Below are 14,104 nucleotides of genomic sequence, written 5' to 3'. Positions count from 1 at the left end.
GGGATGGTAAGAGTGAAAGACAGACAAAAGTAGAGAGAGAGACAGAAAGACAGACAGTAAGAGAGAGAATTAAAAAAAATTAAATCGATGGAGGGAGAGGGAGGGTTTGCTTTATTTTGAGGGTATTTACCTCCAGATCAGGTGAACGGTGCAGGAAGTGCAACAGTTTCTACATGTGCACCGCTTTTTAACTCACTCTCTCTTTTGTGTTAGTTCACACGTTGGTTTGTTCGCCTGCAAACGTTCACTTGGTCACTGAGCTACCAGGCTTAAAGCACAAGGCTGGTATCTTTACTGCTGTTCAACATAATCCATAGAAACCCCTCTCCTGTCCTCTCTGTGTCTCCGTAGAGATGTCTGTGAGGATGTCCAACCTGGATAACGAGAGAGAAGAGGACAGTCATGAGGACCGAGGCATCAGTGAGTACAGGACCAGTTAGATTTGTATATATGCATATAGTATATATGATCATTATCATATCATAGTATATATGAATGTGTCCTGGTCACAGCCGTGCTCTTCATCCAGGCTGCAGCCAGAGCAAAACTCTATACATCTCTATGACATCACTCTGTACATCTCTATGACATCACTCTATACATCTCTATGACATCGCTATGACATCACTCTGTACATCTCTATGACATCACTCTGTACATCGCTATGACATCATTCTGTACATCTCTATGACATCACTCTGTACATCACTCTGTACATCTCTATGACATCACTCTGTATATCTCTATGACATCACTCTATACATCTCTATGACATCACTCTGTATATCTCGATGACATCACTCTGTACATCTCTATGACATCACTATACATCTCTATGACATCACTCTGTACATCTCTGACATCACTCTGTACATCTCTATGACATCACTCTGTGGTCCTGTAGGTCATCCTGCTATGAGCTCTGATCATCTCTGTTCTCTCCTGTGTCTCTCTACCAGTCAGCAACACGAGGTTCATCGCCGCGGTGATAGAGAGACACACACACAGCCCAGAGCGCCGGAGACGGTACTGGGGACGATCTGGCACTGAGAGTGACCACGGTAACACACACGCACACACACACACACACACGCACACACATATAGACACACACACGCATATAGACACACATACACACACACACAGACACACATATAGACACACACACACATATATAGACACACACACACACACATAGACACACACGCACATATAGACACACACACACACATAGACACACACACATATAGACACACACACCCACACATATAGACACACACACATAGACACACGCACACATATAGACACACACATATATAGACACACACGCATATAATAATAATAATAATACACTTTATTTGTATAGCACCTTTCATACAGAAACTGCATGTGCATACATGTTTTGACCACCTTGCTTTTTTTATCACTTTTGGGGGGGGGGGGGGGTCTTTAATATTAGCTATATTTTTTGGAGGGGGACAAATTGACCTCAATATATATATATATCGTCGTGAGCCATATCGGCCGATACCGATCCGATACCGATCGTTTTTGATTAAAAAGAAATTAAAAATTATTTTATATAATTTTTTTTTTTTTTTTTTTTTTTTTATAAAATATATATATTATATAATTAGACTTGTACTTGTATTATCTGCGAGACATCGCCACCACGCAACAAGTCAAAATGCTCGCTATCTGCAAACAGCTCCACTGTCTGTGTGTACTCTAGTAGCCTCCAGCTCCAAAAAGGATTCTCCGGCGCTGCAGCGGGACCCTATTGGTAACGTTATGCTTTGGTCATTTCACATTCAGCAAGCCCTCAGCTCGAATACGCATTAAATCAATGTTATAAGACATTGATATCAAGAGCTATCTGTAGCTACTGCTAGCCGGCTAGATGACGTTAAGACAGAACTTTAGTTCAATGGGACATTTCGTTTTGAACAGTAAACTAACGTCAGCTAACGCAAGCTAACGCAAGCTACCGGAGGTATGAACATGGACTACTAGATTTTCTGGATCATTTGTTGATATCAGGAGCTATCGGTAGCTAGCCGGCTAAATACCGTTAGACAATGCCTACTAAACGTGAATAGTTGACTGGGTAATTTTGTTTAAACAGTAACGATAGCTAGGTAGCTAACGTTAGCGCAGGTCAAATGCACTACAGACTCGAGCAGAGGAGCCGCACCTCTTTGTTTACAAACTCTACACGGGGGCGGGCGGGGCTAGGGAGGAGGAGCAGTTTGCAGGTCCTGTGCGTCTGAGACAAGCGAGTGAGATATCCACTTGATCAGTTTCCGCGATCGGCGAATATGACTCATTATCGGAATTCCCCGATCGCATATTTATACTGATTATCGGCCGATAACGATCGGTGGCCGATCGATCGGGGCATCCCTACCTGCAACCCCTCCTAAAACTACGCCTGTAGGTTATTAGAAAAAAAAACATATTTCAACTAATGTGTGGAAATAAAAAGCACAGAGGCTCGTCCCTTCATCACCTCTATTGGGTGGGGTGGGCTGGGGGGGGGAAACTGTACATAGGAGGTGGTTGGGTGGGTGGGGGGGGGGTTTGGTAGGCGGGTGGGGGTAACTGTACATTGGATTATCGATGAAACCTTACTTTGTCCCAAGAAGAGGGTCTCGTGTATTATTGGGTTAGGACATTTACTGCACATTGGAGGGGGTTAGGTTAGGACATTTACAGGGGCCAGTTTCGAATTGCAGTCTCCCGTAGGTGCTCTTTGAGAGTGGTTTTGAAAGTGGGTAGTGATTCACATTCATTTACAGCTGTGGGTAGGGCGTTTCACATTGATGTGGCATAATTGCGAAACGTGTTTAGTCCCTTGTTTGAGCCGAATCTGGGTTTAACATGATTTGTGGAGCTCGATCTGGTGTTGTGATCGTGGTATTCACTGACCTTTGGGAAGTATTTTGACATGTACATGGGTATCTTAGTCATGTAGTGTATCTTATAGACCAGGCCCATTGCAAGTTGCTGTACTCTGTCGTCTACTCTAAGCCATCCTAGGTTGTAAAAGTGGGCAGGGGTGAGGTGGGTTCTAGGAGTAAGGTCAAGCAGTAGTCTGACCAGTTTGTTTTGTGATGTTTGTAATTTTGATTTTAGTGCCTTTGAGGTGCTTTGGTACCATGAGGTGCAAGCATAGTCGTAGTACCCTTGAATGAGTGCTCCTGCCAGAGTCTTCAGGGTATTCTTGTTTACCAGAGAGGAGATCCGGTACAAGAATATAGTTCGTTGGTTGACTTCTTTTATTACATTGGATGCCATTTTGTCACAGGAAAGATTTCCCTCTAGGATGGAACCTAGGTATGTAATTTCATCTTTTCTTGTGACAATATTGTCACCCACTGTAACTGAGAAGCCGTCGGTCTTGCTTATTCTGTTATTTGAACCGAAGAGAATGGACTCTGTTTTACCCATGGTGTAATGATAGTTTGTTATCGGCGAGCCAGGTGCAGATTTTGCCTAGTTCAGAGCTGAGGGTTATCATCACACATGAACTGACAGAAGCATCCCTAGTGTCATAATCCAGAGCAGAAACATTAATTGGTCTGTATAGGAAAGGAACAATTGTTTTATCATGGATATCTTGACTCCACTCCGCTCAAAACCATGTGTTTTCCTATGGTTAGCCCCTCTGGCAGGCATCACTTTGACCTACTTTGATGTTCATTCGCTGGAAGAGGGAGGAGCTTCTCTCATTCTACTGCTGTTTGCTACTGTTTCGGTGGGCGGGAGCACTTGCTTTGACAGACACGCTCCTTCAGCCAACCGGCGTAACAAAACATGTGCTCCACAGGCTAGAGCTTCTCTCTACTTCCTCGAAATCTGAGTTGCATGTGCGATGTCACGAATAGGTTGAACATATCACGGTACAATATGTGGTCACTTGAAACTTAATTTCATTTCAAACCTTTATTTAAACCACATGGAATTTAAATGTAAACTTCTCTTATAAACACTTATAAACACACATAAAGATATTTATATTCAGTGACTCTCTCATTGCTAGAACCACTTATGGTAGGTAGATATGTGTAAACCATCATATTCAATATTTCTGGCTCTAGAAAACAGAATATATTTAGTTTTACTAGCATTAACACATTGAGTGCCACGGACGCGTGTTGTCATTAGTTCATGCCGACCTTTGAGTGCCCCCGACGCTATATAGCGCCTTTTTTTTTTTTTTTTTTTTTTTATTATTGGCGATATATTTCATCAATCGAGCCTCGGGTTTACATTTTACATTTAGTCATTTAGCTGACACTTTTATCCAAAGCGACTTACAAGTTCTGTACGACAAGACAGCAAGAAGGGTACAACTCTATCAGCTGAGTAACAATGTTTATCAAAGTGTTGGCGTGTTTACAGTGTAGGTTAGTTTATTAGGACAAGTGCATGACAGTAAGGTTAGTCAGGGTTAGATATATATATTATTATTTTTTATTATTTTTTATTATCATTTCAGATAATGGTTGAAGAAGTGAGTCTTTAGTCGATGGCGAAAGATAGGACGGGATTCGGCTGTCCTAACTGGGATGGGTAGTTCATTCCACCATTGTGGGGCAAGGACTGAGAATAGGCGGCTTCTCTTTGATGAAGAGTCTCTCTGAGCTCAATTGGGAAGATACCGCCCCTATCGTCTCTCCCTGTGTAACTGCACCCCATTACTTTACACTGACGAAGGGGGGGTGGCCAGTTTCCTCATTTTACTTTTCCCTCAAGCCAACTGAAGAATCCATTGTGCTCGCCGGCCCGGAAAACGCGTGGATTATGTATTTACAGTACCCAACACTGTAATCAATAAGCGTGATCGATATTTGGAATGGCGATCAGGAATTGGAATAATCTTTTTGGATAACATCTGATCTCAGGTAAGGAATTTATTTTACCAGGCTTAGGATAATCAGAGCTGTTTTCACAGAGATATAAGCGTTTGCCCTGTGTGTGTGTGTGTGTGTGTGTGTGCGTGTGCGATCAGGAAATGAGAGAATCGATATTTCAGCCCGCCTCTATAGCGTGCATAAGTACACATATACTATCGATAATCTAGCGTTTTTTTGAAAACTATTCATAAATAGGCAGAAAAATTACAACGTTTTTGTGTATGCTAGAATATTCCAGTAAATGCCTTTTATCACGGAATCTATATATTTTCCTTGAAAACGAGGGCTTTTCAAAGTGCTATAAAACGGAAATGAACCGATTATAAAAAAAAAAAAAAAAAAAAAAAAAAAAAAAAAAAAAACGTTTCGACAATGTTGACTGCAAACAAGTCATTGATAAGCGACAGTCAGATTAGACACATAGCCATAATTTAAGACAGAGATTATGCGTTCACGACGCTAACATTGAAGTGGGTGGTGGCATTTAACCATGCTTTACCATGTTAATGGCCGGTAATCAAAGTGTTGAGAACCAATTACATTTTAATGTAAAGAGCTTTAGCTTCAGGATACACAGAAAGCATAGTAGGTATTGACATGTCTTTAAAGAATATAAGCCGACATGGGATAATCAATGCGTGCTTGTTGAAATTTGCATATGAATAGATCCCTGCATCTCAGTGAGGGTGAAGGTGTAGAGATGCTGCTGAGACAATTCCTGTAGTTTCTTCTACAATTTGGTGGAAAAACCAAACCATAGCTTAGTAAGGCAATTGGACCGGCAACCTTACTAGTCCCTCTCTATACTTCTGGCTCGTCCTGCTTCAGTCACTAGTCCCTCTCTCTACTTCTGGATCATCCTGTTTCAGTCACTAGTCCCTCTCTCTACTTCATCCTGTTTGAGTTACTAGTCCCTCTCTCTACTTCATCCTGTTTCAGTCACTAGTCCCTCTCTCTCTCCTTCATCCTGTTTCAGTCACTAGTCCCTCTCTCTCTACTTCATCCTGTTTCAGTCACTAGTCCCTCTCTCTCTCCTTCATCCTGTTTCAGTCACTAGTCCCTCTCTCTCTACTTCATCCTGTTTCAGTCACTAGTCCCTCTCTCTACTTCATCCTGTTTCAGTCACTAGTCCCTCTCTCTACTTATAGGTCATCCTGTTTCATAAAGTTCTAAGGACTAATGTTCTCACCTGCTGTTGACGCCCACATCATGACATCGTCCTTCCGTAGAAAAGAGTGACGCATGCCCTCTGTTCCTCTGCTCTATGAGAAAGAGAGAGAGAGTTAGAAGGCTGTTTGTTTTGGAGTGGAGGGGATCTTTTAAAGTGGTAGTCTGTTAGAAAGTGGTTTGTTTTGGAGAGCAGTGCTGCAGGACTGAGGTTCTGAACTGGAACAGCCCTGCTGGTCGCTGAACATTGAGCTGAGCAGTGAATCTGAGGCTGAGAGGTGAGATGGAGACACAGCACTGGTAGAGAGAGAGGGAGGAGGAGAGGTTGTTTAAAGAGATGGAAACTAATGAGTAGAGTCCATCCCACACAACCCTTGTTCATACAATGCTCTCTCTCTCCGTTACTCTCTCTCTCTCTGTTACTCTCTCGCTCTCTCTCCATCTCTCTCTGTTACTCTCTTGCTCTTGCTTTCTCTCCCTCCCCCCCTCTCTCTCTCCCTCCCACATCTCTCTCTCTCTCTCTCTCTCTCTCTCTCTCCCTGGAGTTTATCTGTTCCATCACCAGGAATGATTAGAGAATTTCTCCTGAATATAATTACTGAGGTTATTTGAGTGAATATAATTAATGACTTTACTATGCGACTGCTCAGTAATTACAATTAGTGTGTTGGTGGTCTCCTGTGGGCTATGTGCTGCCGGCAGCGGGGGAAACTACATATGAAATCTCCAATAACACAGGTTATTACACATAGAGACACAGGGTCCATGATAGTCTCAAGTGTCCCAGCTAAGTGGGAAGGAGATCAGAGGAACAATTAAGTAAAAAAATTTTTTTTATAAAGTTGAGACTTGAATGAGTCCAGGGATGTAGCATTGTGGATGTTTGGAGGCTCTGGGAGCGCAGCAGTGTGCAGGTTGGTGGTGGGGATGGAGAGGAGACCGGAGTCAGAACCGCAGCCTCCAGGGTGCCATGTAGGGATGATGGAGGAGGTCAGCTAGGTACCGGGGGGCGAGGGAGTGAAGGGATTTGTAGGTGAAAGAAAAACCTTTACAAACTTGGCCGTACATTAGGTAAGCAGTGTTCCTGGCTCCAAAAAGCACAGCTAATTGATTAATCAAAGCAAATCCATTGCTTATGACCCCGCCCCGTACAACATCACAAATGCTAATAATTCTAAACGGCTTGTTTTAGGCTTGCTAATCTGAATCTCTGGCCAAGCGGCCAGCTTTCCCCAGCGAATGACATTCCAGACTGCTAAATCCATTCAGAGACTAGACAAAAACCCATTTCCCATAATATGTCCCCGTCAAATAATAATTCGGTTAATTTACGATCACAACGTGATGTCTTATTCATGTGTCGGTGTCATGAACCAAACTCAAGGTACAGACAAAACAAGGGAGACCACACAAGTACTTAAAGTTTGTAAATAAAAGTTATTTAATTATGCTATTTAAATATGTACAAACAAAAGAAATTAAAGAATGAATGGATCAGTAATATCAGTGATGTAGTGAGTGCATGAGTGAGTCAGTGTGTGGTGCGTGTAAATGATAATATGAGAAACAACCAAACCAAATTCAAACAAACAAAATGTCAGGACCAGCTTGGAGGAGAGACAGACAGACAAATGGAGAAGTCAGGCCTTTTACACAAGTGTGCCTCCTCCTCCTGACACACCTGCACAGGTGCATCTGATTGCCAGTCTGTGGATGACAGACAGGTTAATGGAGATATGCAGGTATATCCCTGAGTCAACCTGTAGGAGAGGGATGGGGTTGTCACAGTCGCTCTTATTTATTTGTCAGTCTTGTTTATGCGTCAGTCTTGTTTATGTGTCAGTCTTGTTTATGTGTCAGTCATGTTTATGCGTCAGTCATGTTTATGCGTCAGTCTTGTTTATGCGTCAGTCTTGTTTATGCGTCAGTCTTATTTATTTGTCAGTCTTGTTTATTTGTCAGTCTTGTTTATTTGTCAGTCTTATTTATGCGTCAGTCTTGTTTATTTGTCAGTCTTATTTATATGTCAGTCTTGTTTATGCGTCAGTCTTGTTTATGCGTCAGTCTTGTTTATGCGTCAGTCTTGTTTATGCGTCAGTCTTATTTATTTGTCAGTCTTGTTTATTTGTCAGTCTTATTTATGCGTCAGTCTTGTTTATTTGTCAGTCTTGTTTATGCGTCAGTCTTGTTTATGCGTCAGTCTTGTTTATGCGTCAGTCTTGTTTATGCGCGTCAGTCTTGTTTATTTGTCAGTCTTGTTTATTTGTCAGTCTTGTTTATGCGTCAGTCTTGTTTATGCGCCAGTCTTGTTTATGCGTCAGTCTTGTTTATGCGTCAGTCTTGTTTATGCGCGTCAGTCTTGTTTATGCACGTCAGTCTTGTTTATGCGCGTCAGTCTTGTTTATGCGTCAGTCTTGTTTATGCGTCAGTCTTGTTTATGCGTCAGTATTGTTTATGTGTCAGTCTTGTTTATGCGTCAGTCTTGTTTATGCGTCAGTCTTGTTTATGCGTCAGTCTTGTTTATGCGTCAGTCTTGTTTATTTGTCAGTCTTGTTTATGTGTCAGTCTTGTTTCCCCGAAGGCCACTTTTTTGTCTCTTTTTCTTTAATGGTTATTTTTCTGTGTTCTCTTTCGCTCTCTGTTTTAACGTGTTTTCCTATGTCTCTCTCTCTTTCCCTGTTTTAACATGTTTTCCTATGTCTCTCTCTCTTTCTCTGTTTTAACCTGTTTTCCTATGTCTCTCTTTCTGTTTTAATTTTAACGTATTTTACTACGTCTCTCTTTCTCTGTTTTAACGTGTTTTACTATGTCTCTCTCTCTCTCTGTTTTAACATGTTTTCCTATGTCTCTCTCTCTCTCTCTCTCTTCAGGCTACAGCACCATGAGCCCCCAGGAGGACAGCGAGAACCCGCCCGGCAACAACGACCCGCTCTCGGCCGGGGTGGACGTCGGTAACCACGACGACGACCTGGACCTGGACACGCCCCCGCAGACCGCGGCGCTGCTGAGCCACAAGTTCCACTCGTACCGCCACTCCCACCACCACCAGCTGCACACGCACCACCTACAGGCCGCCGTGACCGTGCACAGCGTCGATGCAGAGTGCTGATCCGTTTGCCCCCCCCCCCCCCCCCCCCCCAAAGAAATGAACTGACTGAACACCGGGAGGGAGGGAGGAGGAGGGATGCAGAATGGTTGCTTCAGGTGGAAGCCCTCACGCCCCAACAATTTGGAATTTTTATAATATTTTTTTTGTCGGATAGCACACGGCGGAGAGCACGCAGCGCAAAGTGGGAGGGAGACGAGCGGGTGGACGGGCCGGACTCAGACCCGCACCACACGGTTATTATACGGTACATGCCTTGGCCCCCACTGAGCTGCTAGGACACCCCTTAGGAACGGAACTTACCAGGTTCGGGTGGGGTGGGACGGGGGGGGTGGGACGGGGGGGGGTGGGACGGGGACGGGGGGGCGAACCCAGCGTGGGAATATTCAGTTTCGTCGTCCTCTTTTTGACGCTCTCGGGGCCTAGTAGCGAGGACACCGCTGCGCGCGCCCGTCTTGTACAGTACTAGCCGCGAGCTAGCAGGCTAGTTAGATCACCCCCTCGCCGGACGCCCCACGTCGTGGCTTTTGTACACCGTGGACGGTGAGACTCTCGGAGAAAGCACGCGAGAGCCCTGGGGAACACATACGAGAGGGGATCGGTGGGAAATCCGGTCAGAAGCTCTAAGTCAGTAAAAAGGCAAAGAGTACAGGATATACTATGTTTGTTGGTCAGAATCGATGGCCACCTCTCCTCAGCTGAAAGGGGGATGTGGTCTCTCAGCAGGCTCAGCCGTGGTGAGGGGAGGGAGGCAGAGATGTTCTGAAAGCCACCAACGAACTGTCTTCACAGAGGTTGTGATATTTCACCTTCGCTAAGGGTTTCTACTTCCTCAGACAGTTTTTCATTTTATATTAAAGAAACACTCCCAACATTTTGGGAAGTAACACTTATTTCCCCCAGAATCGGACGAGAACATCGATATCGGTTCCATCTCTGTGTGTCCGCGATAGCCCCAGAGAGAGAGAGAGGTCCAGGTACATACTAGCCTAGCTTAGCACAAGGACAGAAAGCAGTAGGGAGCAGCTAGCCTAGCTTAGCACAAGGACAGAAAGCAGTAGGGAGCAGCTAGCCTAGCTTAGCACAAGGACCGGAAGCGGTAGGGAGCAGCTAGCCTAGCTTAGCACAAGGACCGGAAGCGGTAGGGAGCAGCTAGCCTAGCTTAACACAAAGACCAAGGCCGGATTCAAATGTGCTGAACGAGTCGGAAACATCTGTTCTCAAAACGGAGCTTATTGTGCTTTTATCCTGAGCCCGTCAAGGAGCGGACGGGTTTCTATTCTGAGGATCCCACTCCAGGATGCCTCTGAGGGGAACGGACTCTTCTTAAAAACATCCCACGAGGGGTTTTATTTTCACTGCAAACCCTCCGAAAGCTGCAGGGAGACCCAGAGACTGACTCCTGTAAGCCCTCGGAGTGGAATCACAGGTACCGGGGTGGGTTTCGGAAACGACTCACCCTCCCACAGCCCACCACCACCACCACCGGCCCGGGACTGATGTACGACCCGAGGCCTGTGCTGTTTTCCTGTGAAGCTGGAACTATAATATGCTGAACGAGTTGAACTAGCGTTAGTGTTTGATGAGATGGGGAATGATGACGCTCCTGTCTCTTCACACTGAAGAGAGATGGAGAGAGAGAAAGAGAAAGGAGAGATGCTGCTGTTGTTCGGAGGATAGATTCGCCCATCTGGAACATTCTCTGCGGTTAACCACTCAAAACCTTGTCTTTTCTACAATTCTCGTGTGTGTGTGTGTGTGTGTGTGTGTGTGTGTGTGCGTGTGTGAGAGCAAGCAAGCGTGCATGCATTCAGTCTAAAAAGGATGTGTATTTTACAGCACATCTGTTGTCTAGTTGGGGGTTAAGTTATTTCTGATATTCCATCTTTAACATGTTGACAGTGGAACTGTCCTCGACAAAGGAATTTCTCAGTCGACGAAAGTTGTGTATTGTATATTTTATAAATTAATCTATAAAATGTTTGATTCCAGAGAACTGCTGATAATCTTTCAGAAAAGTATTCATCTGGCATTGTCGACCAATTGGTCACCTAAACCTGTAATGGCCAATTAATCAACCAAGACCTTAACAATCAATTAAGTCAATGAAGACCTTAACGACCAATTAGCCAATTAACACTGTAACGACCACTTAGTGTATAACATAATGACCAATTAGTCAAGACCTTAACGACCAATTAGTTAACTAGACAGATGTGTTGAAAACCAAACATCCTGTTTAGATGTGTGTGTGTGTGTATGTGTCTTTTATTAATTAATTTCCATTCAGAGCATTTTGATTGAAGGCATTATTAAAAATAAAAATGGTTTTGTTTCGAAGATAGTATTAGATTAATAGAGATAAAAAATTATTACATTTTTTATGAGAAATCCTGAGGAAAGAGTCGACTGACCGATCGCTGAGTCGTACGATTGTTCAACCTCTCGAATCAAGTCCACACGCTATCGCTTTATTTTTGTGGTAGTCTTTCTTTCTTTCTTTATCAAGAGATCAAGTATGAAGTGTAAATATGAAAGTCACGGATAGCTGTTGATATGTTTGTACACTCCATTTGTTTCTGTTGAGAATCCATAATGTGTGCTTTCAAATGATGCTCAGATATTTGGGTTGATATTGAATTTGTCTATTCATGGTGCCGCAGTTATATATTTTTTGACACCATGGATGTTGTTGTTTTTATTTTTCTTAGGTATGTCTTTCACTAGGTCCATATTGGATGGAATCAGTACTGGCAAAGTTAATACTTGTACGTTGGAGTTAATACACACTTTTTAAACTGTTAAGTGTCTTTATGAGACTCCGCTGGTGTAGTTTGTTTTGTCAAAGGAAGCTCCTCTCTCCGTTAAACCAATTAAGACTGCTAGGTAATAGTTAATTGAGTAATGACCAATGGGATCGCTTGGGGGGGGGGGGGGGTGGTTAGGCTCCTGTATGCTGGGGTTTCTCAACCTGAGGTCCTGGGAGCTGGCAGTCTCTAGGACATTGCTTAGTGGTCCCTTGACTAACAGGACAGACAGGATTATCTACTGGTTCATTTTAAGCAGTTCCTGAAGATTCACAGCTCCCAGATGAAAACCTCACCATTCACAGCTCCCAGATGAAAACCTCCTCATCTTTATTGACTTCAAGGGAATTAAATGGATATTTTGTATTTTAATTTGTTATTGTTCTCCATCAGACGCTTGTAGTATTTTAGAGGAACGTTTCTACTTAAAGTTTCAAAGTTTCTCTTTAACATGACTCATTGAATGCAGGGCGCACGGCTAGCTTGGAGGATTTGGGGCTAGCTGTGGGGCTAGCTTGGAGGATTTGGGGCTAGCTGTGGGGCTAGCTTGGAGGATTTGGGGCTAGCTGTGGGGCTAGCTTGGAGGATTTGGGGCTAGCTGTGGGGCTAGCTTGGAGGATTTGGGGCTAGCTGTGGGGCTAGCTTGGATGATTTGGAGCTAGCTGTGCACCATGAATTCAATGAGCGATGCTAAACTAAACTCAAGTTCAAATGTAGAAACTTTTCTCTGTAATATGACCGGGTGTCTGTTGTGGAAAGATTAACCCACTGAAACTCCGAAAGTCAAAAGTATTTCTCTTGTTTTCAAATGTTATAATTGTTTTTTTAATGGGTTTAATCGCCTGAGGGTCATGAAATTATCCTGTGGGGTCTTTATGTAATCGGCCTGTAAGGTTTCTTATGTAATCGGCCTGTAAGGTTTCTTATGTAATCAGCCTGTGGGGTCTTTATGTGATAGCACTCATAGCAGTGTATTTTGCTTTCCAGACAGTAGAAGCTGGTGCAGAACAACACTATCACACTGTAATCACTCGGCTCAAAATGGCTGCCCGATCTCTGGGGAAACCGTCGGAGGCGAGGCGAGGTTGACTTCGGACCCATACGTCAAACACTGGCTATGATACAGTATCATACAGTATCTTAGAGGAGGAGACCTGCTTCAGAGGGAAGGTTATTGGATTTTAACAAGGTCCCGACCAATCTCTCTCTCTCTCTCTCTCTCTCTCTCTCTCTCTCTCTCTCTCCCTCTCCCTCTCCCTCTCCCTCTCCCTTCCTCCCCTGTCTCTCCCTCCCTCCCCTGTCTCTCCCTCCCTCCCCTCTCTCTTTCTCTCTCTCTCTCTCCCTCTCTGTCCCTCCCCTGTCTCTCTCTCTCTCTCTCTCTCTCTCTCTCTCTCTCTCTCTCTCTCTCTCCTCCCTCTCCCAGCTCTCTCAGGTCAAACATTAGGACCAACATTATTGTATCTTCCATTTACCAACAGGAGGCTGGTGCCAGTTTCTCTGAAAGCAAAACACCAGCATGGTTTAAAATTATCCTGAATATCCGAAGAGGTGGTTACATGTTTGCTATGATATAGGGACTCTTAAAATAAATTGTGAATTATCCCTTCAAGTCAAATGTTGGTTCATACCTTACAGTGGTCTAATGGTCTGAATGTGATTCTCAAGAGGTTTCATGAATGTGAGCTCATGAATGTGAGTTTTTGTACAGAACCACAGCTACAGATGTTAGTGGGGTCCCCCCCCCACTGAAGCACCAGATCTGAGGAGTTATTCACAACACTGTCAGTAGAAGCTGCGTGTTCCGCCCGGCAACAGAAGACGTGGCGCGCTCGCTCAGCCGGTCTGTGTCAGAAGTGGCTCGTTTACATAGTGTGGGATTTCATGTAAACATGGGATGGAAAACTAGTAGACAACTGATACCTTTTCTTCTTTCTTCAAAATAATACCACGCGTGTCTCTCAGTGGGACTGAAGATTATAGAGCGAGTCACATGATTTTTCAAATATACATGGATTTTGATGGCTTTTCCATGTGAGCAATGAGATAATCAGATCTGGCTCACGTGGGGTTGAGTGTCTGACTCCTGTTCCTTTAGTATTGCCTCC

General features: G+C 43.9%; 1 protein-coding gene across 1 annotated transcript in view; it reads left to right on the top strand.

The window, feature by feature from the left end:
• The window catches only part of cachd1 (cache domain containing 1), a 286,337-nt gene extending 277,140 nt beyond the window's left edge, over positions 1-9,197 (top strand). Inside the window, 3 exon segments of the mRNA XM_084311268.1 lie at positions 352-420; positions 960-1,061; positions 8,957-9,197. Coding sequence (XP_084167394.1) covers positions 352-420; positions 960-1,061; positions 8,957-9,195 — 410 coding nt within the window. The 3' untranslated portion in view covers positions 9,196-9,197.
• The last annotated feature ends 4,907 nt before the right edge of the window (positions 9,198-14,104 follow it).

The sequence above is a fragment of the Notolepis coatsorum genome (genome assembly GCF_963971535.1).
Source record: "Notolepis coatsorum genome assembly, chromosome: 3".
Classification (NCBI taxonomy): domain Eukaryota; kingdom Metazoa; phylum Chordata; class Actinopteri; order Aulopiformes; family Paralepididae; genus Notolepis; species Notolepis coatsorum.
Note: the sequence above shows the minus strand (reverse complement) of the source record. Positions and strands in the feature narration are given on the sequence as shown.